Source organism: Gymnoscopelus braueri (genome assembly GCF_963280865.1).
Source record: "Gymnoscopelus braueri genome assembly, chromosome: 16".
Taxonomy (NCBI): domain Eukaryota; kingdom Metazoa; phylum Chordata; class Actinopteri; order Myctophiformes; family Myctophidae; genus Gymnoscopelus; species Gymnoscopelus braueri.
The window spans coordinates 26,757,142-26,781,989 of record NC_137616.1 but is presented as its reverse complement, the minus strand read 5'-3'; the positions used below and the strand labels follow the sequence as shown (position 1 = coordinate 26,781,989).

Here is a 24,848-nt window from a genome sequence, read left to right as displayed (position 1 = left end):
GAGACTGACGATGAACCCCAATGGTCAATCCTTGGATGTCACAACACCCATACAGTGCATCTCACCTGTATGTCCACCTGTTTGTCCTGCAGCATGCGCTGCAGCTCCACCAGGCTGTCTTTGAGGGACTGGAGCTTCAGGGTGAGCTGCTCCGCCTCCTCCTTGGTGCCGGCGCGGCCCTCCAACAGCAGGCTCTCGCTGTGAATGGAGAGCTCTGACAGCGACGCCACCTTCCGCTCGATCTCAAACAGCATGTTCTGAAACGGCAGGAAGAGGCAGGCAAGCTCAGTCATCATCATCAAGTTGACCTGAATTTAGAATGTCAACTGGCCCTGGAAGGAATCATATCAGACTACTAAATCATATTGCCACACAGTGACCTGCCCACAGATCCACTCATAACTAAGCTAAAACCCTGCATGGGTGACTCGTTTAAAACAGCCTGGCATTGTTGGAATATCTACTGTAACGTCATCAAATTGTCGCTCCCCGTAGTTCAACAGTGTGACTCATTAAAGGGAAGCTCTCCAGCGGAACTGGATCTGCTATCTGTGCTACATGATGGGCGATGACAGCCTGCTCTATTGCACAGGAGCTATACCACCCAATGGGGACAGTCTTTTCTTCTACTCAAAGAGCTCTTATTGGCTGTGCGTGACAGTGAATGACAGGCACTGTCCCGGTGGTTGGTAGGCATCTACTCAGCATAATGCACCAGGCTTTCATTTAGCTGTTTCCAGAATGTACTTCACACATGCACGTCCTCTTTTACTGCCACATTCAGTGTTTCCCCCTCTTTTCTCTTTCACTCACTCTCGTTGATTTGCATATATCCTTTTCCCCCCTCTCTCTCCAAATCCTCATCGGCACATTCAAACTGATTCAGTTGAGAAGCAACAAATCATTGCTTCCTAACAAAAGCGACCCTCCTATTCCATGTGAGAACAATTGCGTGGAAGGTGGAAAAAGCGAGGATTAGGGTTTTGTAGCTCCTCCTTTCAAAAGGAAATACGAGGCCCAGAAAGAAAGAAGTGGTCGTCATTCTCCCACCACAATGTAGAGTGTCTTCATACACCTCCTTCTCCTTCCATTCAGTGCCATTCAGGCGGCTGGAGGGTGGGGGTCTCATTTACTACCTACACAGTAAAATCTCTCTCGCGCTTCAGTGCTCTCGGTGCCCAGCGTTTTTGCTGCAGCGCCTTAGGCTCCTAAAGCAGACAAAAGTTCAACTTTTGGAGAGGAGCGCCACTCATTTGATCCTCCTGATTGTGTCTGTCAATCAGGTCATTTACGACCTGATGTTGAATCGTTACCACAACCATGAGAAGGCCATGCTTGTAGTTGTATCACATAAGCTATTTGTGCCAATAACGCAGATGACAGGACGTTCGAGCAACAGCGGATAGGTTCCAACGTTGCAGGCATCAATAAACGCTGTGTGAGAGTGCTCTGGACATTATATCCAAAGCACTCCTCCGCTCAAAAAATGCTTTGTGGACACGGCCCCTAAGGAAAACCCTGAATTAATGAGTGGAGAAACATAATTAATGTAGATGCTCCCATACAGGTTTGCTGCATGATACAATTAAGCAATTAACGTCCTATCACACTCTGTGGCATGCAGTTGACCTCGATATTGGATTAAGATAGCAAGAGAAAGATCTACTGTATGTAACTATGAAAGAGGGTTCATTACTGGGGCACGGATGGCAGGGGCTTCAGTCACAAAGACTACTCAACTAGTGTTTCACTAGTGACTAATGTGACATCTGCATTTCAATATATGGAATGACATCAGTCCGAAGTTGTGACTCAGAAGCACACATTCAATGACCATGATGCTTGTGCATTAGTGCGATATACTGAACAAGAGGAAAAACAGAGTAGCAACTCTTCCTCAGGTAGACTGCCCCAACGCTCCTGATTTCGTGTATAGAGGGGCGGGTGTAAAGAGCCGGCGAGAGATTGCGGCTGATCCCATTGGTTCACCGATCTGTCCGTCAACCCCCGCCCCGTTAACACAACATTACGAGCGACGCCCACTGCACTCTGGTTGGTTGGGAAGTGAAACACTTCCTCATACCGAGTACACCGACGCGCTGGGCCAGGCTTTTATTTTTTAGCAACACTAAACAATAAAAGCCTGGAGATCGAGGCTATTCCTCAGGTGACTGAGAATGTCAGTGCAGGATGTGATCAGACTGTCAGCCACAACAGTCATATCACTACACAGAGAGGGATGTTATAGTAGGGTTGCAGTACACAAACCAAATTCATAATTTGACACTTCAGTGGTGCAAAATGCATTGCTATATACAGTGCATGTGTGGTGTACACCAAGAGAACAGGCCTGAATGCTTGACAGTGAGGGTGTCCGTTATGCTTTGGGGACATTTTCCTAGCATGATGCAGGTCCACTTGTATCCTAGAGGGAAGGGTCACTGCAAATCAATACAAAGAGTAATCACCTTTATCCCATGATGAAACATAATGTTGATGGGAGTTAGTCTTATGTAACCAGATCTTATGTATCTCTGCCTACTGTCTTCTGCAGTGTTGGGCAAGTTACTTTATTTTAGTAATATATTACTATTACTTATTACCTTCATTTTAAAGTAATACATTTTGTTACATATTAATGTCTGAGCAACAGTAATATATTAATATTACATATTACTTTTTAGTTACTTAAAAAAAAAGAAGCTACAATTGAACAATTAAATAATCTAGCTTTTGTATTATTATTATTAGCCCACAAATTATTTTTGGGACACAGAGATGGCAGATGGGCAGGCATTTACATTATAAGATAGGATTATGAATTACATTAATGAATCAATTTGACTTAAATTAATCAATTTATTAATAGACATACCTTCTATAATGTAGCCTATAATGACATGACAAGACTAGCCTCTTTCTATACCTTTTTTTTTTAATTAAAGTCCACAGAACAAGGACTGCATGAGCAGCATAGAATGTTGAGCCTATGAAATTAAGATAAGGACATAGAAATATGGTTAAGGTCATTTAATTGTTCAAAATTTGACCTCTCTGAACAGTGAACAGTTATACTGTAGTCGTGTCATTGTGTCAACCAATAACACATCATAACAAAATGCATCTTGACCTACAGTACCACTTGTTTGACAACCAACAACTAGCCAATTTTAAGTAACACAACCGTCCCTATGGGATCTAAACTCCATCCATGTGTGGTCAAAGTGGCAAATAAAATCTGTTAACACAGCATTTTGACATTCCCAGACACTCATTTAGATAGACATGGCATGAGTTAAAAAAATTGACTAGACAGTTAGAGTTAAGACTCATTTATATGGTCTACAAAGAACTCAGCTCTATACAATTATATTTATACCGTAGGCTACTCTTTAAATAAAAAAATCCTCATTTTATTTGACCTTTAAGAGAAGACTGCGCTAGCCATAATATATTATATCTCCCTGTCTGCTGTGTTGCCTGGTCTGATTGTTATAAGCCACATTGGGCTTGTTTTTCTGAAGTTGCTTGTAAATAATGGTAGAACGGTTGTGAGCTTGTAGGTCGTCTATTTTCAAATAGCCAACATATATAAATATGCACATTGTTTAATGGACGACATATATATAGGTTTCAAGTGCTCATGTGGCCTATTATAGTCGCTTCTTTTGGCCTTGTTTTCATAGACCTAGTTGCTTATTCCTCTCGCACAATCTGGCAACACTGCTCACGTTCCGACAGAGTCCGACATGAACTCTGCAGCTGCACCATGGGGATTTTACATTGAGCACACACACCCGATGTTTGGCTTCTAACTTAGCTCTGGACTTTAATTGCCTTTCAATAAAACCACATTTGATAGACATAAATATCACCTACATGTTACTGATTAGAGATTATTTTATATTTTTGTAATCAGTTCATTATTTCCTGCGTAATCGATGAATAAAACTGACGTGTGTAAATTGGAACATTGCATTGTGTGATGCTTAACTTGCCTTCTTTAAATAAATTAAATAGACTACCATCTTATATAAACACAATTGGCACAAGGAATTGACACTCTCCCTTCAGCTGATTATAGTAAAATTAGAATCACAGAGATTTGTTGACAATGATAGCTGTAGAGAGAGGTGCGCGCTTAGTTTTAACAGGGATTTTGCTGTAGGCTGCGGCTTTGTGGGTGGATAAAAAAAAACACCTTCACTTTGGTGGGTAACACACAAAGTAACGTAGTAACGTAGTGTCATTTTAATAATATATTACAGCTTCTCCTTGTAGTAATGCGCTATATTACCCGTTACCGCAATTCGGTAATATATTACGTAACGGCGTTACATTACTAACGCACGTTACCCAACACTGGTCTTCTGTCCATCATACTAAGTATGCTCTTTGCTCTTTACAGTAGCTCTATACTGAACACAGTCAATTAATCTGTGGAGTGTATGCAGACAGCATCAATCCTTTGAAGACTAGGCTCTAGTGTACATGGTCTGGGACTTTTAGACCCGAGCTCCACAGGAGCCATTTGTGAGCTATAATCAGCTTACTGTCTCCCAGCTGCTTCAGTACAAACAAACCCACCTACTGTAAAATACCTCTTCTGTCTGAGCCATCGAGCTAACATCATTATAAGAAGACACTTATGTTACATGATAGGGGTCGACGTGTTAACCCTTTAAGTTCAAGTTTTTTTTTAATAGAGCCAGTTAGATTACTAACTGCTTAAACTTAAACAAACTGTCCTTTGTATTATTCTCTCCTTTCCCAGGAGGTGCTGTGTGCCATGTGATACAAATTAGCCACCCTGGAATACATTTCCTTTTACAGACCAAAGTGAACTTAATCCATAACAAAACCCAGCCTAGATCAATCACCACTTCCACTTCCCCAAAGATACCAGTCAAATCAATCAGTTTGAAGGTGAGATCAACATGGTAACAGGGTGAGCAGACGATGGAGCTTGGCTTGCTGGAGGAATGTTGGAGACCCAGTAGGACACCCTAAAGCTGAGTAGAGAGGGGGCAGACCATGATAATCCTAATCCTAATACCCAATCCAAAACACAATGCTCAGTTTAGCTCATTCATTGATAGAAGCTGAATACTACTGGATGGCCAGGGTCCTCTGACTATGATACATTTTGTTCATGTCTGGGTGGAAACCAACAAGCATAAAAGGGTCTATTCATGCAACAGACATCAACAGAGAGTAAAAGGCTTTGTTCAGACTGCAGGCAAAACCCATTTGTTTATCAAATACGATCTATAAGCATAACTGTCCACACTTTTATTTGCAAGTGATCCGATTAGATTTGTGTATTCAGAGACATTGTCAACCTATATCTGCATCGGTTGCTGTGGCAACATTGTAACAACATATGAGTGATGCTTAATTTATTCTCTCGCCGGAAATAGCAGATCTACAGTGAGCGACACAGTTGTATGATGAAGCATAAATCTGGCCTCAGTGTCTTTAGAAATCAGATTTGAACCACATTTCAAACCACTATAGGAATGTGATTAAAATCTGCAAAAATCAGTTTCCATGTGTTTTGTTTTGCTGTTCGGATAAATACCAATCTGATTCCAATCTGGATAGGCCAAAAATCTGATTTGAGCTACCAGTTTGAGCATATATAGCCTAAGAGTATGAGCTTGTCTGACATTGAAAAAACATGCAAAGAGAACAGCCAGGCACTATTTCTGGAACCCTGATACAAATCGGACACTACTGTATGTCACAGATTTTACATGCCACAATTATTTTTGACATGTGACACACTGACAGAGGCTCTAGCAGAACAGGATCTGCTATCTTAGCTACAGGACAAGAGATGACAACAGAGACATACTGTTACTGTATACTTTTGTCTACCGTGGAAACAGTACCATTGGGTAATGAGTACACCAGTGGTTCTCAAACTTTTTCATGTCAAGGACCCCCAAAATGACATGTATTTGGCTGCGGACCCCCATCTCAAAAATATTTTGTGCCAGGGATTTTTCAAAAATAGCAGATCTACAAGCTCCATAGCGTGGCCCTCGGTACCGTGCTATGAGCTTGTATATCTGCTATTTTTTAACTATATTTATTGTACCCCCCCAAGGACCCCTAGGGGTCCCCGGACCCCACTTTGAGAACCAATGGGGTACACCACAACAGTTTCCCCTCAACAAACCAAACCGTAAAACTCTCTACCCCCTCGGCCTCTGTAAACGACAGTCTCAGTTTGATGACATCATCATGTGACACAATCAGTCTCACCTGGCAGTCTATGAGTTGATCTTCCATATCCATGTCATCATTTTGGGGCTGGAGGGCGGAGCATAACGTGGCACGGGCGCTCAGCAACCAATGGTCCAGTTCCTCGGCTTCGCTATGGTAACGCTGCAGCGCCTGTTCCTGACGCAGCTCCTCTAGCTGTTCGCTCAGTCTCTCCTAAACACGAGAACATGACAAACAAGAGATATTAGATGGATAATAGGCACAAAACCTCCGTATTTGTCATACACAATACAATCCGGATTGTTAAAAGAACCATATGTCTGCTTCAGCAATAGATTGTACATAAACATAGACCATTTTGCCATTCATTGTTACATTTTGTCCAAAGTCATCAAAATGCTACCAAACATAAATTAATTAATGAGTCACAGCTGGCTTAACAAAACTGCATCGAACACTGACCAACAAGTAGTCAAATAATGGCATATCATAGTTCAAAAATATCAAATGGAGGCTGATAAAACCCCTTTTATCAGCCTCCATTTGATATTTTTCCAGCATTCCACCCAATAAAATATGGAGTGTTCATTTAACTGCGACTAGTTTCCCAGTACCTCCAGCAGCTGGCGTTTCCCGGAGGCCTTCATGCGAATGGTGGCCATTCTCTCTCCCAGCACGGTGAGCGTGGACTGTAGAGCCAACTGGTCCCCAGGGTCTCCCTCGCCGTCGCTGTCTCCCAGGCCGTCGCCCAGTAGCTCCTCTGAGAAACACATCTGGAGCTCAGTGATCTCGTCCTGCAGCATCAGGATCTCATCCATCAGGGCCTGGATTGCAGGGAAACGAGGGGAAGGAAGAATGGAACATTGAAATATATGGAAGACAGGGAAGGGAAGAAGATTTGTGAGATGAGGAAGGATTGGGCTTCGGAGACAAAACCAAAGTGACCAAAATGGCTCGTCTCACTGTTGTCAAAAGGGGACCGTAACAACTGGGACCGCCAGTCACCGTGAAGTTGGCATAGCAACAGCGAACAGTGCTGCGGTGTCTTTGAGCCCTGCACACAGCCTAGTAGAATTAAACCCCTTCATCATTCTCTGTGTTTTCACTGAGCACAGAGAGTCGGGGCTACTTGTCATCTTTGTCTTTAACGCATGGCTCAACTCCATTTCTGTTCTCTACCATTCAGACCATTAGTCTATTGTTTCCCCTGTCCTCATCTGAACTCACCTCCCTCCCTCCCTCCCTCACACCCCCCCCCCCCTCCCCACACACACTTTCTCTCTCTAACACACACATACAGTACAAACACTGACTTCCCAAATACCTCCTGGCCTGTCTGCCCCCCCTCTCCCTCACCTGGTGTGCAGCCATCTGGCTCTCGGGGCTCTTGCTGGGTTCTAGACCCTCGTTCAGCGCTGCCTCGATGGACTCCATCTTGGTAGAGACGGACTGGAGGGACTCCTGGTAGTGCTGCTGTCGCTCCAGAGCTTCATACAGACTCTTCTGCTTCTCACTGATCTGAGGTGGGAGTGCAGTCAGACAAAGAGTGAGAGAGTGCTGATGAAAAGGTAGGCGGTGGGAGTAAAAAAACGATGTGCAGCGTACACAATACTGGTCTAAACACGTCATTGTCTACTGACAGCTTCATCAACCGATTGTACATAAACATAAGACCATTTTGCCATTTTGATTATAATATGTTGCGGTTGTCGTATATTTGTTTCCCTGGAAGTTGTAATAATACTGCACTGAAATGAATGGAAAATATTGTCATCCTTAAATACCTACAGTAACAAACCACAGTCTGCTTTGGAGAATGGTTGGCAGTATTGTTAAGTATATAGTTGTACGCAATAAGTTACACATGCCAGACCACCAGTACGATCCTGGAAATGAATCCTCAGGGGATCTCAGAGCTGTTCCTGTACAGTTATGTTCTTACTATATATATTTCCATCCTGGTGTATGTTTTGTTGCTGAGAGACATTTCTGTTTCTGGTGCACTGGTGCAGTATTTCTATATAAAGCGAACACTGACTGCAGCGTGGCAGTTAGATATTCAGCTTCACTTCGGCAGGTTAATCTCTGACCAGGTGACGTACCACATTCTTTAGTGTTTCCCAGGACCTCTGCAGGTCATCCAGGTTAGCAGCGCTGCTTTCCATAGACGGGTCATACAGCTCCTGGAGGGGCGCACGACTCAGGTTGGCTCGACCCTACAATTATGTAAGAAGACGGTTTGTGAAAGTCTTGCTATGTCTGTTTGTCTGCATGTACGGATGTTCTTGCACGATTATTGCACATAATACTGACTTTATACTGACTTACTGCCATTGAAAGCTATGATGTCATCATTTTCACATTGTTGTTTGTCTAAATTGTTACAGAATTATCCTGTGTCTTGATGTTGTCCTATGTTACATGTTGCACCTTAACCAGAACCAATTCCTTCATGTCCTATGTACTAGCAATAAACACCCGCTTGTTTCTGAGTTCTGTGTGGAAGCATAGTTGGCTAGGGGAGAGTGGTCTGTTTACAACTACCCACTGAATGACCATGTAATTGCTATAAGTGTCCTGTATCATGTCATGTTCTCAGCTTGAAGCAATTCATTATAACCCCTAAATGTCCACATTCTTACAAAGAAAATGTCCAATTTAAGAGCGGTGAGTAGGACTGTTAGCTATGTGCTGAGTTTGTCTTGATCCTCTGTGGGATGTTATTCATTTTTACCCCCCCCCCCCCCATCTCTCCCTCTCTCTCTCCCTCCCTCCCTCTATCTCTAACTTTCATAATAATTTCCTTCTGTCTGTCTCCAACTCCTATTAACTTTGCTTCTAACCATACTGCGTTGGTCCTCTCTCTCTACAGTAAATCAGCAGTGAATCATTGACACATAACATGATGCAGAAGAACAGATATTTCACCGTGAAATAATCATCATGACTCAGTTCCCAAAACTGCAGTGCTGACCCCCTACCCCAGTTCTACTAATAATATCCATCTGTCTGGGCTGTCTAGATCACAGACCAATACCAAAGAAAATATATTTCGCACTAACTTGCCATGCTAACAGCATCGCACAGAAAAAAAACTCAAGGGAGTAAAACGAATGAAGGTACAGCTACACTGATGACCTGATAAGGCGGCAGGCAGATGCAACACAGTAACCGTCCAGCTGCTCATCCAACGTGGGTGTGGTAGAGGAATGTTATAGCAGCAGTGCATATGGGTGAGGGCTGTAGTGGTGATACTAGCAGACGGGGGGGGGGGGAGCAGGTGGTGCTGGGCGTAGTAGTACATACTGCAGATGCATCTAGATGTGATGGTTTGGTCATAATGTTGCCGATCGAGGAATTGTAAAGTTTAATGCGTTAATGTAAGCTCATGCAGCCATCATACACAATCACTCTGAAGGACGACGGAATTTGTAGAAAGCAACATGTGAAATGTAAAATGTAAACTCTTTGGAGATGGTTTGTTGTGGTCGGTGGTTTAGAGATGGAAGGGTACCGAGGTGTCGAGGGGTGGGTGGGTGGGTTGCAATACCTGGTTAAGAGTATCAGGGTTAGCCCCAGGAGAGGGGGAGCGACAGGCAGGGGGAGAGGAGACCTCACTGTTGGTGCCCTCCTCCCCTGACTCCTCCGTCACAGGGGAGAGCAGCGTGTGGCAGCGGCCCGCGGTCATCTGACCCACCACACACACACACAAACACACACACACCACAAACGTACACCAGAAGAAGCAGGAAGGGGGAAATAAAAGGAGGAGAGGAGAGGAGAGGAGAAGAGAAGAGAAGAGAAGAGAAGAGAAGAGAAGAGAAGAGAAGAGAAGAGAAGAGAAGAGAAGAGAAGAGAAGAGAAGAGAAGAGAAGAGAAGAGAAGAGAAGAGAAGAGAAGGGAAGGGAAGGGAAGGGAAGGGAAGGGAAGGGAAGGGAAGGGAAGGGAAGAGAAGAGAAGAGAAGAGAAGAGAAGAGAAGAGAAGAGAAGAGAAGAGAAGAGAAGAGAAGAGAAGAGAAGAGAAGAGAAGAGAAGAGAAGAGAAGAGAAGAGAAGAGAAGAGAAGAGAAGAGAAGATGCAAAAAGAGGAGGAGAGAGGAATACAAGATATGACAGAAAGTGATAGGAGAGTGAAGAGGTAGAGAGAGTGACAACAGATAGAGAGAAAGAGGTATAATCATTAGTAAGGGGGGCGTAGCTTCAGGAGGCTGCAGAGTTAGCACTTTTTCTGATTAATTAGAGAGTAATAAAATAACAGAGACCCAAAGGATCACATTACTGGCATAAAACACCACCGGGCTAGTACAGTACATAGCATTCAAAACAGCTTCCTCATGTATCGCATTGATCTGCACTAGGTAACGGAGAGTCCTGGAATCCATTGGCAATGAGTGATCCCTTTTACAGCATGCATCAGAGGAAAGAAACGGTCATTGGCAGGAAGTTATAATGCACACGCAAGCACGCAGTGTGTACAACTGAGTGTCTTATAAATGGAATAGTTCAACTGCCTCGTCAAGGAGACAGCAACTAGTTTTTAATCTACATCACACTATTTGTGTCATGACATCAAAGCAAAACTGTTTAAAGGCAGTCCTGGAAGATCAAGGGCCAAGCCAAACCAGATCAGAGACAACAACATAACACAGTTAAGACAGACCCAGACGGAGAGGACAGTGATTGCGGTGCAGAAGCAGCTGAAGCAGCACAGTTGACTGCATGCCTCAGTACAGAGGCAGAACTGGAATGCGAGCCAACGTCTAACGGGCTGCTTTTTGGCGGTTGTAGTGGAACTTGGCGGACTGACTTGGGACGTTGTTAGCTGCAGTCTGGAACCTTTTTATTCCCGCGCTTCATGGTGCAACGCAAGGCAACGGGCTACGTGGGCAGACCAGTGTGTGTGAGAATCTTAATAGGTCTGTGCAGGCAGTGAAATCAGACCCAAACCAAACAGCACCGTTAAGGTTAAGAATGGGACAATGGTACTAACTATGTGCAACGATAATGAGTGAAGGATGGCAGCAGTCCGGAGCCAATTCATACCCAAACACAAACTATTCTTGCTGTAACACACACACACACACACACACACACACACACACACACACACACACACACACCCCCACACACACACACACACACACACACACACACACACACACACACACACACACACACACACACACACACAGACTGCAGTATCCTGTTTCCTGGCCCATTGAGACCAAACCATAAACGGCAGCAACAAGAACATGAAAACAACAGCAAAGGAAATCAGAATTAGAGGAGAGAGAGAGCGAGAGAGCGATAGGGAGAGATAGGGAGATACAGAGAGAGGGCATGATGAGAGACATCTGTAGAAACTCTTGAGAACCGGAAGATGATCAAGCAAAGGATGACAGAGCAGCAGGCAGACAGATTCAGGTTAATATGAAACAAACGCAGTGACACACAGCACACACACAGAAATAGAAAACACTGTCGGCAGCTATCAGTGTAGAGCTACACAGCAAGAGGCAGCCAGCAGAGAACAGTAATGTAAGACAGGGAACGAAACAGAAGCCTGCTTGGGTTTCTCTAGCAGTACTATACATAAGACACAGTGCAGGCCCACAGTGGATATCGGACGGTGATATATGGATAATGCTGGGTGCTGAATTAACACACACCCACAGTAGTATAGACACACATTATTGTGGGTGTTTAAGGGAAGCCGGTCAGCACTCACCATGACCACAGAGGGGTGCGCAGGCAGCTGCTTGGCAGAGGCTCCGGCCAGGACACCGGGCAGCTCGTCGTCGCTCAGCTCATCCATGCCGTCCGACAGACCCTCCACCTCGCTGACCGTCAGCAGCATGGTGGCGTGCTTGGCCTTAACCGTCAGCATCTTGCACTTGGAGTGCAGCGAGGCGATCTGATCCTGGTAGCCGCGGATCTTCTGGGCCAACTCCTGTCAAAACATATCCGGCAACACCACCCCACCACCCCCCACGCAGATAATAATGAATAGATGTCCACCGAACACCAAACTCCAGCACAGCCCCCACCTCTCTCTCCAGGGTCAATCTCAGTGAGTCAGTCCACAATGGAAAAAACCAATAGCTTCACCGGCTGAATAAGATCCCCCTGAAAAAAGGGCTGGGGATGAGGAGGAGGGGGGGTTGTTGTTTAGTTGAGGTGGTTCAGCGTTGAATGCAGTGGACGGCCTGAGTGGAAAAGAGCCGGCACTGGAGGAGTAAAGTGGAACAGAAGCATTTTCTTCTTCTCTTCTCTGCCTCTCGCTCTCAGTCTCATAGTGTATGTGTGTGGTGAGAGAGAGTGAGAGAGAAAAGCAGTGCCTCAGCTCTGTGACACACACACACACATACACATACACAGACTCTCTTCTCTCTGGGATCTCTAAGCCAATCAGAGCAGCCCAGAGGCGGGTGACTCAAAGCGGCGGCGGAGAGCTCCACCGACAGGATGTTTGGTTGAGAGACACAGAGACCCCTGAAATAGTTCAAAATCTACAGTCTCACACACACACACACACACACACACACACACACAAGGGGAAAGGAAAACAGGAAGTGATCTCACTGCCTTCCCCCCTCCTTCCACTTCCTTGCTCCACCAATCCCTGAGGCAGATTCCTTTCAACAAAAGAGAGAGAGCGCTGCAAGGAGAGAGGGTGCGTTTGAGAGAGAGAGAGAGAGAGAATGACAGAGGGAGGCTCAAATAACAGCCTTGTTATGGGCAGGCTCCTCCCCTGCCTCTTTTCCCCTCCTCCCTCCCTCTGTCCCGCAGATGGTCGATGCGCTGATAATCAGGTCATGTGACTAACTGGCGAGTGGACCTGCAGCTATCTCGCTCAGCTTGGAGACCAAACTCAAATATTAACTCACTGACATGGCCAACCAATCTGCGATCTACACGGATTGCAACAACAAGCAAGCACAGAACATGAAAACTATAATGACAATGTAATAAGAATATAATGTAAAAGAAATTGTTCTGCAGTTTCTTTTCTCCCCTATTTCTATTTTTCTCTTGGATACTCGCTCTCTGCACAGTCTGCAGGGGGCTATAAACACACTCTCAGCAAAGTGAAAATGCTGCACCAAGTATGGGGCTTGAGATCTGCATTGGTACTGCAGTCCACTGTATCTAACTGCTGTACCATTATCCAACTGAAATCTTATCCCTGTGCAGAATGTATCAGCATGCACCATCAGATAAGCTGAGAATGTTTGTATGTATGCGGGGCCGGTAGAGAACGTCATTTATGATGGTTGTTGTACTGTATGACATTGTGTGTCTCACAGTACACTATTAGAGAGGAGTCAAATAAACATTGTTTGCTTTGAACATATCGGTAGCACTTGCTATGCATCCTATGTGTATAACGCATCATGAACATACTTATAAGGCATTATAATCTGCTCATAACCCTGTATAATCAGATTTATAAGAGCTCATAAACACTCATAATGCTTTATAACCATAACCATAACACATTATAAAGCTTGTTATAATGACTTATAAGTTCAAGTATAAATGCATTGTATTAAGCTTATAACACGTGATGATTAAAGTTATACATATTCATAACAACGTATAATGCAATCATAAAACATTATACAGCATGTTATAATGTCAAGTATTATAATACTTCATAATTGCTACCCACTTGGTAACACTTGCTATGCAACCCAAAATGTATTCTCATAGTTATAATCCATTATAATCAATCCTTTATTATCACTGCTATAATGCATTATAATCACAGTTGTAATGCATTATAAGTGATAATAAGGCATTATAACAGTGATTCAAATGTGTTATAACAGTGAGTATAAGGCATTTTATACTTTATTATACAGCATTATTAAATGATCATAAAGTAATAAATAGCCACTTATAATAACTTATGATCATAGTGTAATGCATTATAACAGTAATTATAATGCATTATAACAATGATTTAAAAGCGATAAAGATTTAATAATAACACCTTATAAAATGATCATAATGTCACAAATGTTCACTTTATAATAACTTATAATCACAGTATAACACCTTATAAATGATAATAAGGCATTATAAACGTGATAATAAAGCCTTATAAAATGATCATAAAGTAACAAATGACCACTTATAATAACTTATAATCGTATTACAATGCCTTATAATAATGCATTATAATGGTTATGACACATTATAACAGTGATAACAAAGCATTATCAATTGATTATAATGAATTATAACTATGAGCATTAATTTGGGATGCATAGCAACTGTTACCAATTTGGCAGCAATTATGAAGTATTATAACACTTGATACTTATAAGTCATTATAAAAGGCCTTATAATGTGTTATGGTTATAAAGCATTATGAGTATTTATGAGCTCTTATAAATCTGATTATACAGGGTTATGAGCATATATATATATATATAATGCCTTATAAGTATGTTCATGATGCGTTATACACATAGGATGCATAGCAAGTGCTACCGATGTGGCTTATTAACTTCAAATGGAAAACAGCCACATTATGGAATAAAATCAAACGCATAATGCATAAATAAATGCAATGAATAAATGATTGTTCAAAGAATAGTTTTATGAAACGCAATCTGTATTACACCTCTGTTTTATGGTATTACACAACTACATTGTATTATACATTTTTCATGCACCCCCCCCCCTCTCTCTCTCTCTCTCAGGGCTCTTTGATGTTGAAGTAGGTGACCCCATTATAAAATCCATTTAAAACATTAATTGCATAATAATCTTCTGGGATATTAAATGAGCAATTGAAAATACAGAACATGATTGTCAGTTAGATGGTCATTGAAATTCTATGTACTGATCATTTGGGTGATGAATCTATGAATCTACTAATAAAGCAGGTATGTGAATGTGACTAAACTGTGCAGAACAGTTGGGAACAACTCATCATTCATAACACACTGGCATCTGTTTCAATTTGCTTTCCATATGTTGACACCATGTTGTCCCACAGTAGAGACACAGTTGTCAGGGATACTTAGAACTCAGTGAATGAAAACATCATTTTTTTTAATATATATAATTATTTTCTCCGAAGACCTATTACTATGTTTTCGTCCGTCCGTCCGTCCGTCCGTCCGTCCGTCCGTCCGTCCGTCCGTCCGTGTGTGTGTGTGTGTGTGTGTGTGTGTGTGTGTGTGTGTGTGTGTGTGTGTGTGACTGTGTGTGTGTGTGTGTGTGTGTGTGTGTGTCCATCCTTGTGTGCGTCTGTGAGCAGCTAATCTGTCTAGACCTGTTTGATCCTTGACTCTTACCTCTCCTGTGTTTTATCTCTTGTGTGCAAGCATGTGCATATGTACGTAGGCACGTGCTTGTGTGTGTGTGTGTGTGTGTGTGTGTGTGTGTGTGTGTGTGTGTGTGGTCTCACCTCATGGTGGTGTATCTGGGCCTGGAGTTCCTGTATGTTGCTGGTGGAGACCGGGCGATCCTGAATGATGCGGTGGGCTTCCTCTATCAACCTCTGAAGGTTCCTCACTTCCTGTTCGTACTGCTCATACTGCACCACTGCCTCCTGGGAAACGCAACATGGAAATATTGAGGCTACATCTAAAAGCCTTTACGACAATAAGCCTGTTGCACATCTTCATACTACTCTATGTACATTAGTCTTTTTCTACAATTCACAGGGATTTTTTTTCAGTGTAAGCATTAATGAAGTTAAATACCATATTGTCGTTGTCAGGCAGAAACCTTATATATCCAAAATGGTTACATGTCAGGAAACATGGAGGAAAAAAACTGTGTTCCAATGGATCCAATGTAGTTATTATTTAGTCAGTCTCTGTTGTGGGCATGTCATTATAGACGCTGATCTACAAGCTCACACGTGTCACATTGTGACTATTTATTACTTTTGTGTGAAACTGTCACACGACTAAGTATAAAATAAGGCATTAATTTATAAAAAAATATTCAAAAGATGAAATGGAGATAAAAGGTTTCTGCCCAACAGCGATGATATGATGTTTATAACCAGGATAAGCCCATATCCCAAAGTTTAAAGACCCAAACGTTGCTGCTAGTACAGGCCAATGTTAACAAGGATAGATGCTTTATTATACTGTTGTTTTTTGCTATTTGCATCAGACTATTCAGCATTTCCAGGATACTCTATATACAGTTATAGGAACACAACATGGAGATGTAACATAAACAGGAAATATGACATTAGCTGGAATATTGAACCAGTATCTGGTATTCTGTATACAGTACATGTAAACAGTAACACATCCAAACCTCCACAACAGTGGCATGGATAAGATGCATAAGATGCTTAAGGTGAATGTCTGCTGCTCCCAGTTAAAAACTAACTAATCTTCACCAAAATGAGCTTAGTAGAACAATCAGCCCTGGCCTGGACTAGAAGATAAGAGGATATTTCTCTGCTGTGACAGGGAACAGTAAACAACCCTGACATTCCTGGGGAGGCCTGTTGTGAATGCAACATTCATCACATAGCAGAGCATCAAGTAGGAGACAGTAAAAATGTAATCATCAATGCATCAAATGACTTTCTATCTGTGTGGAGCAACTGTCAGCTATTGAATGACACCACACTTAATGGTATAGCCATATAGATGACTAAATACTGTACAGCACAGCGCAACTGTTTGAGCATATGTTGGCCAACTACTGGTATGTGTAAATGGTGCACATACTGTATGCTATAGAGATCAATTTGGATGTCATGTGTTCCTTGCGCTCTTATGATCCACACACATTGGAGCCTGCACAAATGCGCGCACACACACACACACACACACACACACACACACACACACACACACACACACACACACACACACACACACACACACACACACACACACACACACACACACACACACACACACACACACACACACACACACACACACACACACAGCACAGTTGGTGCAGTGGTTGGCAAGGTGTGGCAGCGGTTAGCACTGTTGCCTCACAACAAGAAGGTCCGGCGGCAGTAGCTTTTCTGTTTGGAGTTTGCAAGTTCTCCCCATGTTTGCGTTGGGTTTCATCCCACACCAAAAGACATGCATGCTACAGTATATACTCCTTCCAGTGCCCTTCACCAAGTTACTGGCATTACAATTGGAGTTGGTCCCTGAGCGCTGCTCTGCTTTCTGTTAGGATGGGTCAAATGCAAAGGACAAATGTCCCCAATAAAGTACACATTTACCTTTTTTAATTAACTTGCCACTTGCCATGTGGCACCTTATGAGCTGCTATGAATGTGAGGCTCACCCCCTACCTGTAAAATGTTGCACTGCTGAATGGTGGTATGCTGTAGTTGGCTGGCCTCCTGCTGCAAGGCCTGGGCTGTGCGACAGATATGCAGGCTGGCCACTACCTCCTCTGGCAGCCGGAGGGCGCTCTGACACTGTTGAACTGCTGCCACCTGCTGTTTGAAACCCTCCATCTCCACCAACAGACGCTTCAGGAGACGTGATGGGAGATGTAAAGAATTAGTTATAGTGACTCTGCAGTATGTAAGAAGATAGTTTTAAAGAGTGTGCGTGTGTGTGTGTGTGTGTGTGTGTGTGTGTGTGTGTGTGTGTGTGTGTGTGTGTGTGTGTGTGTGTGTGTGTGTGTGTGTGTGTGTGTGTGTGTGTGTGTGTGTACACGCGTGCATGTGTATCTTGTGTCTACCTGTCTGTGAGTGAGCTGTTCCCTGAGGCTCAGTCTGTTCAGGTCAGGAGATGCCAGAGTGACCTGCACCTGGTCTAGAGAAGCATGAAGACTCTTCACCTCCGCCTCCAAACGCAGCATGTCCTGTACAGGCACATGGGACGTAACTTATCAAAGCAAGTAAGTGTTGGAGGGGTCGAGCAACAGCCATGCTAACATAATACTATGCAGACATATACTAGGACATGTGATTTACAACACATTTACAACACACGTTGAAGTAATTCTGCCTGAAGACAACTACTTTAGTAAATCAAAACCCTTTGCATGTGCCAGTGCTCTATAGACATTTTTGTTCACTTTTGTTTGTGTGGCCTTGCAACATATACTGTGTGTGCCCATTCCAATAAATGTTTTTATGTGCATTTCGGACATTACTCTATATTATGTTTAAGCAATCTGGCATCAAATACTATTCAAAAAATTATTGAAATCATGTGTCTTGCCCTGTGTGGTGTACCAGGCGAAAACATTTTACCACACAAAAGAGCAAATGAAAACGTGTCGAGCAAGTGGTCAGTTAAAGAAAAGCATACCGGGTTGAAATAATAGTTTCAAGTTCTAGGCTCAATAGGGTGACCACCTCCAAACAGGCCCATTGAGGGACAGATTAACCCGTTTCGCGGGACATCGCGGGACGCATGCACGCGCGCTGCATGCGGACCCCTCGCGCGAGCGTGAAATTTTTTTGCGGTTCTGGGCAGATTGGGTTCGTTTTTTTCGGTTCTGGGCGGATTGGGTTTGTTTCTTTTCCAGTTTTTGGTTTCTTTATTTTGGTTTTACGGTTAGGATTAGGAGTTAGGTTAGGGTTATGTTATTTAATTCATATTTTTGCCTGATTTTACCAATTTATTATCACAAAAAACTATTTCTGCCTAATAAAATATTCAAACAAAATGGGTTTATACTAATGTATTTTGTGGATTATATTAGACAACAACTAGACCGTTTCTCAAATACTAATCATTGTTTATTATAACAAACAACAACTGGAGTGTTTTTCAAAACATCACATTGTTACAGATCGCCGTAGAATAAAGTAGCCTACAGTAGCCTACTGAGAGAGAGAGAAAGCGAGCGAGTGAGTCAGCGAGAGAGAGGGGGGGAGACTCACCAGATCTGTATGATAAGCCATGCTGCACGTTATGGTAGACACTGGTTACCTCCGCTGCGGTGACTTTATCTGTGTTGCTGTCTTTTTGTGTTGAAAAATAGCTTGTCAAGCTAGTGTTGGCCTTTCTTTGCTGTACATTTTTCTTGTGAGCTTCACCGTCACCATGCCTCTTAATATCATTCTCTCCTCCATGGGTGATAGTGAAGTTCCGACGACAAATCGTACACTCTGCCTTGTTTGGGTCGTTTGACACAGATATCAACCATGTATATTTACTCTCCCAGTCTCTGTTATATGAGCAGAGCCTTTTTGTTCCACAAATACATACAGCATTGACCAATTACATTTATCCAAGAATAGTATTTCACAGATATAAGAGGGTATTGCAAGTTAACTTAAAAAATTAATGAACATTCTTTTTTTTTTCCATAACTTTGATTTTCGGGACATTGCCCTGCTTGTGCGGGACGCGGGACAGAGGGTCCAATTTCGGGACTGTCCCGCGAATTTCGGGACGGGTGGTCACCCTAAGGCTCAAGGTTGTTCTTATCTAAACATTCTGGCATGAACTGTATTAATCAGATATGTGGTAACCACAAAACCTAATTTGTGATATAAAGACCCACACAATGTTAAGAATGTGCATAGATAGACCCAGGGGCAAAATAAGAAAATGTGTTTTAATGGCACATTTTATGTGTGGGAGTGTGTGATTACCTCATTATCAACACCTCTAAACAATATACCACTCCAATAAACTAAAGTACTGCAGTTCATACTATCATAAAGGTATTACATGTAATACTAGGTGAGCTACCATAAGAGGGCACTGTGGCATTACATCTCTGCTACATGTGACCAACTCCAAGGCAATAGGTACCTCCTGCTGTGCATTGCAATTAATGGGACTGTTAGCCAGACTTCATAAGAGCAGTCATGTTAACGAGGTTGGTTTGTTCTCACTAACCTAAACAGAACAGTTGGCTCTTATAGCATTGGTGGTGTATAGAGAGATCATTGATGTTTGCAAAGGGATCACTGATGGAGACAGTTAAAGACTATAATACATTTCACAGTGTGCATTCCCCTGTAATGCTTGCCTGCACACAGCACAGGATTTATCAGTTACCTTAGCTGCGTCCTGCAGACTCTGGAGGCGTGTCTTTGCATTTTGTTGAAGCTCCTCTGTGCGCCTGCTCAGGTGCTTCACCTGTTGGCTCCACCCCTCTGTCTGGAGCACCTCCCCCAGCTGCCCCTCCCTCTCACCCATGGCCTCCAGGTCACCATGGAGACCCCGACACTCCCGCAGCAATGCCTGTTGCCATGGGAACACGAATGACAGGCCAAGAGGAACAGAGTTTGTATTATACGGCAATTACTGGCGTATAGAATTATTTTCAACAGCTGAAACTGAAATGTAAAAATAAATTGATTTTTTTTAAGTGTGCATGATTCGGGTCATTGCCTGTAGAATGCCTGGTTGTAGGATAAATATCACACTGGAAAACCATGTTTTAACCACTTGAACCCCGGCATCCATATTCTGAGGGAACATTTTGACTAGTTTACTAAGTCCGGAAGGTTTAAGTGGATCGTATAGGGACAGGCACATGCCTTGGTAAAGAGATTCATTACATTCCCACCTGGTGTGTTCTGATTTGCTCCTGCAGTTGGGAGGCAGAACTCCAAATGATGTTGCCAGTGACCAGGGCCTCTGCCTTCTCTGTCCAGCCCAGGATGAATGCCCTCATCCCCTTGTATTCTTCTAGCTGCCTCTCTGCCTGCTCGAACAGGAACAGGTAAAGACAAGAGCTTCTGAACGGATTCACTAACAATATAATATAATATATTTTCAAAATATTAATTGCGAATAATGCAATTAAAATGTAGGCATTTAGCAGACACGCTTATCCAGAGTAATGTACAAGGTGCAAGATAGGAGTATGCAGCATTTGGCTTCATAAAAACCTACTGTACATGTAATAATAATCAACATTATAAATACTTCTGAATCATGTTGTTAAGCTAAGATGCACTATGCAATTTCTTATTCCACAACTCCTAGACATCCTTCCAGATTGCTGTTAATTTAAATAATCCACAGGCAGTTATTTTTTAACTACAGTACAGAGCACATTTGTAGAAATATGCAATATAGTTTATTTTTGGTTCCAGGTTATGGATAGTAGATTTTATGTCTCACCTTCTTCAGTCTGTTGGCCCTGTCCTGGGCCAGCTGTGTAGTATGGCGCTGCACCTCGGCCAGTTTGGCTAGAGCATCGCCCAGCTGCTTACACAGCAGAGGGTTCTGCTCCCCAAACTCCTGCACCGCTACACCTAACTCTGCCAGGGAACGACCGCACCCATCACACTCCTCACAAAGACACTGGAGAGGAGAGGAGAGGAGAGGAGAGGAGAGGAGAGGAGAGGAGAGGAGAGGAGAGGAGAGGAGAGGAGAGGAGAGGAGAGGAGAGGAGAGGAGAGGAGAGGAGAGGAGAGGGGTTGAAACATAATGTCAGTAAAACCCCACAGTCCAGGTGGTTATTTCCATCTGTTTGAATTGCAGATGTGTTTTTTTCCTAACATGCTGTTTAGGCTTAGGGGGCCTCTCGGCAGAAGAGGGGCAAAGTAGAGGAGAGATAAGAGAAGGAAGAAAAGAGACGTTTTGAGTTGGGATTAGAGGCGGAAGGAGGTGTGGAGGAATGGAGGGGATAAAGGGTCAGAATCCCATCTGGAATATTTCTTAAAGTGGGTCACTGTTGTGTTGCAAGGTGGATTCAGCACAGGCCATTACACACGCACGCACGAGTGCACGTGCGCACACGCACACGCACACACACACACACACACACACACACACACACACACACACACACACACAAATCTCAACCCACCATTCATTAACCCCAACATCTGCAAAGTAAATTGGCGGTTTAATTAGGGCTAATTGCTTGTTAATTAGTCAATCTGTCTGCTTGATTACTTTGGTCTCCTCTCTGGCCTGCTCCAGGTCGGAAGCCTTGTCTCCAAGTTTCAGAGAGATGCTCTTCAGCTTGCCCTCGATGTCTTGAAGCCTGGAGCTGAAGTCTTCCTTCACATCTCTGGTCTGCTGAACCTCCCGTTCTCTCGCCTGGACCTAAAGCAGATGGAGGTAACACTTGGTGTACTGTCATAGAGCAACATAGCAATATGATGCATAGTCTACAAGCTAGTTCAGACAGATGCACTCGAGAGGTTTGCACGCATGCGCAGCACTATGTGAGCGATGTACAGTATGTGACGTGTTAAGCAGCAGACCAAATTGGCGGTATATTTAAGCTCACCTCATTCATTGTATTTCCTCTTGCTGTCAGTTAGTCTGACACTCAGCCTGAAGTTTCATTTCGTTTCACTCCATTATTCAGTCTGAAAGCCCTAGCAATTCAGGGGCTGGAGCCAGGCTAGCTGTCAGTGCCACTGAACGTTGCATGCACTTGTTTACTCCCACCACCACCCCAGCACCACCAGTAGGCTGTGCTTTCCCTAAGTGTTCTGTTTCCCCCTGGGGGGGGGTTGTTATAGATGTATATCCACCTGCTCTTCTAATATGCTGAGCAGTGGAGTAATGTATAGCAGAGCCTGAACACCAAGGTATTCACACTTGTATTTACATTTTATAAATAAAATGCTCTCAAGCTATTAATGTTCTCAATCTATGTGTGCGTTATCTGACTGAAATAAGATTATACATATATCAAATCAATTAATGTTCAGTTGTCCAGTACTATCTGTACATCTTTCATTAGCAAGACGGATTGAAATTATTACTGGTCATGAAAATGTGTTCCAGTCCCCTGTATTAATGTATGACCACACCCATATGGTAAATGGTAGATGGTAAATGGTGCATTTGTATAGCGCTTTTAATCCAAAGCACTTTACATAGAATGTGCATTACATTCACACACACACACATTCATACACCGATGGCGGAGGAAACCATGCCAGGCACCAACCTGCTCATAGGGAGCAATTAGGGGTTCAGCGTCTTGCTCAAGGACACTTCGACACTAACTCTGGGGGAGCCTCCCAGCCCGGGATCAAACTGGGAACCTTGCGGTTTCCAGTTCACTCTACCCGGCCACTCTACCCCTGAGCCACTGCCGCCCCATATAAAACCAACTAGTCCATATCACATTTCGTCCATAACATAAACAATAATGAGATAAACGATAAACTCAAATGACAATAGTAGTGAGGAGGGCTTACCTGGTCCTCAGCAGACCCCAGCGCAAGGGCCACCTCTGCCAGCTGCATGCTGAGTTCAGAGGGCAGGCCAGCCTGGAGGTCCTGGTACTTGGACTGCTGGAGCTCCGTCATACGCTCCACACTCTGACGCCTACTGATGACCTCACCGTGTGCAGTCTACAAGGTCACCACAACAAACAAAGCGATTATTATTTGCAGTCCCAAAGGAGTGTGTGTGTGTGTGTGTGTGTGTGTGTGTGTGTGTGTGTGTGTGTGTGTGTGTGTGTGTGTGTGTGTGTGTGTGTGTGTGTGTGTGTGTGTGTGTGTGTGTGTGTGTGTGTGTGTGTGTGTGTGTGTGTGTGTGTGTGTGTGCCGTGTCCGTGTGCGTGTGCATGAACCTCTAGCTCTTGCAGCAGTGAATCCAGGTCAGCAGTAGGACTCAGCAGGAGTCCGCGGGTGTCTTGGATCCAGCCTTTGACGAGGCCCAGCTCCTTCTCCACCTCCTCTCTCTCCCTCAGCTCCTGCTGCACCTGGGCCCTGCTAGATCGCACCTGCAACACCAAGCTGGAACACACATGAAGACAGGTTTCTTTCAAAACACAATAGCTGCTGGCACTGCACCATTGTGAAGAATTGACCACCCTCAGATCAGACCTTGGCATGAAGTAGCATTTTTTTAGGATATACTCATGTTTGTGTATTGACTAATTAGAAAAGGGTAAGTGTTAAATTGATCATATATTAAAAGTAACAATGTATCATTATACTGGAAAAGGCCAATCACAATGGAGAATAAAATCTTAGGCATACTGTCACTCTAAACTCCATCAAAATGTTAAACTGTAGCCATCAGATTAAGTGACATTTCACAGCCATTAATTTTGTAAAACAAATAATAATAATACAAATAATAATAATAACAAATGTTCTCAAGAGCTTTTCATAGTTTCCCCTCATTTCACTTTTCCACTTTCCCCGCTGTACTCACTTCTCACACTCCTCCTGCATGCTCCTGATCTCGTGCAGGCATGGCGTCTCCTCCTGTCCATTCTCTGTCTTTCGGTCCTTCTCTTCCTCCACCTCCTCCTCCTCCTCCTCAGCCTCCACTTGCTCCTCCTCTCCTCTGAGACAGAGCGAGTGTCGTGCCAGCAGGGCCAGAGCGGACAGCTCTCTCTCCACCTCTTGGCTGAAGGAGTCATGATACTCCAGAAGGCTCTGTAGCGCCGCCCTGGTGGCCGCTTTCTCCACCGTGCTGTCGGGAACGCGCCCGTGGAGGTCAATGGACACGGAGCGTACCTTCTCCATCTGGAAGACAGGCGAGGCTGAGTTATTGGTCTGTTAAGGCTCCTGGAATGCACTACGCAATGGACCAAGATTCATCTTCCAATTAAAGTCTCAGAAGAGAGACATTTTATTGCCATGGCTTATGGTAATACAATAAACAAGTGATAAGTGGATGATTACTGTACATAACATATGAAGTTATGAATAATATTGAACCTGCACAGGGGCAATTAGGATATCGTCATGATAAC

General features: G+C 43.5%; 1 protein-coding gene across 1 annotated transcript in view; it reads right to left on the bottom strand.

Moving 5' to 3' along the window:
- The window catches only part of syne1a (spectrin repeat containing, nuclear envelope 1a), a gene marked incomplete at its 5' end in the record, with an annotated part of 171,551 nt that overhangs the window by 44,664 nt on the left and 102,039 nt on the right, over positions 1 to 24,848 (bottom strand). Inside the window, 17 exon segments of the mRNA XM_080452284.1 lie at positions 66 to 257; positions 6,271 to 6,444; positions 6,846 to 7,055; positions 7,588 to 7,749; positions 8,334 to 8,447; positions 9,782 to 9,919; positions 11,959 to 12,180; positions 15,655 to 15,798; positions 17,536 to 17,718; positions 17,934 to 18,056; positions 20,216 to 20,401; positions 20,730 to 20,867; positions 21,290 to 21,472; positions 22,070 to 22,222; positions 23,335 to 23,490; positions 23,712 to 23,877; positions 24,302 to 24,618. Coding sequence (XP_080308410.1) covers positions 66 to 257; positions 6,271 to 6,444; positions 6,846 to 7,055; positions 7,588 to 7,749; positions 8,334 to 8,447; positions 9,782 to 9,919; positions 11,959 to 12,180; positions 15,655 to 15,798; positions 17,536 to 17,718; positions 17,934 to 18,056; positions 20,216 to 20,401; positions 20,730 to 20,867; positions 21,290 to 21,472; positions 22,070 to 22,222; positions 23,335 to 23,490; positions 23,712 to 23,877; positions 24,302 to 24,618 — 2,961 coding nt within the window.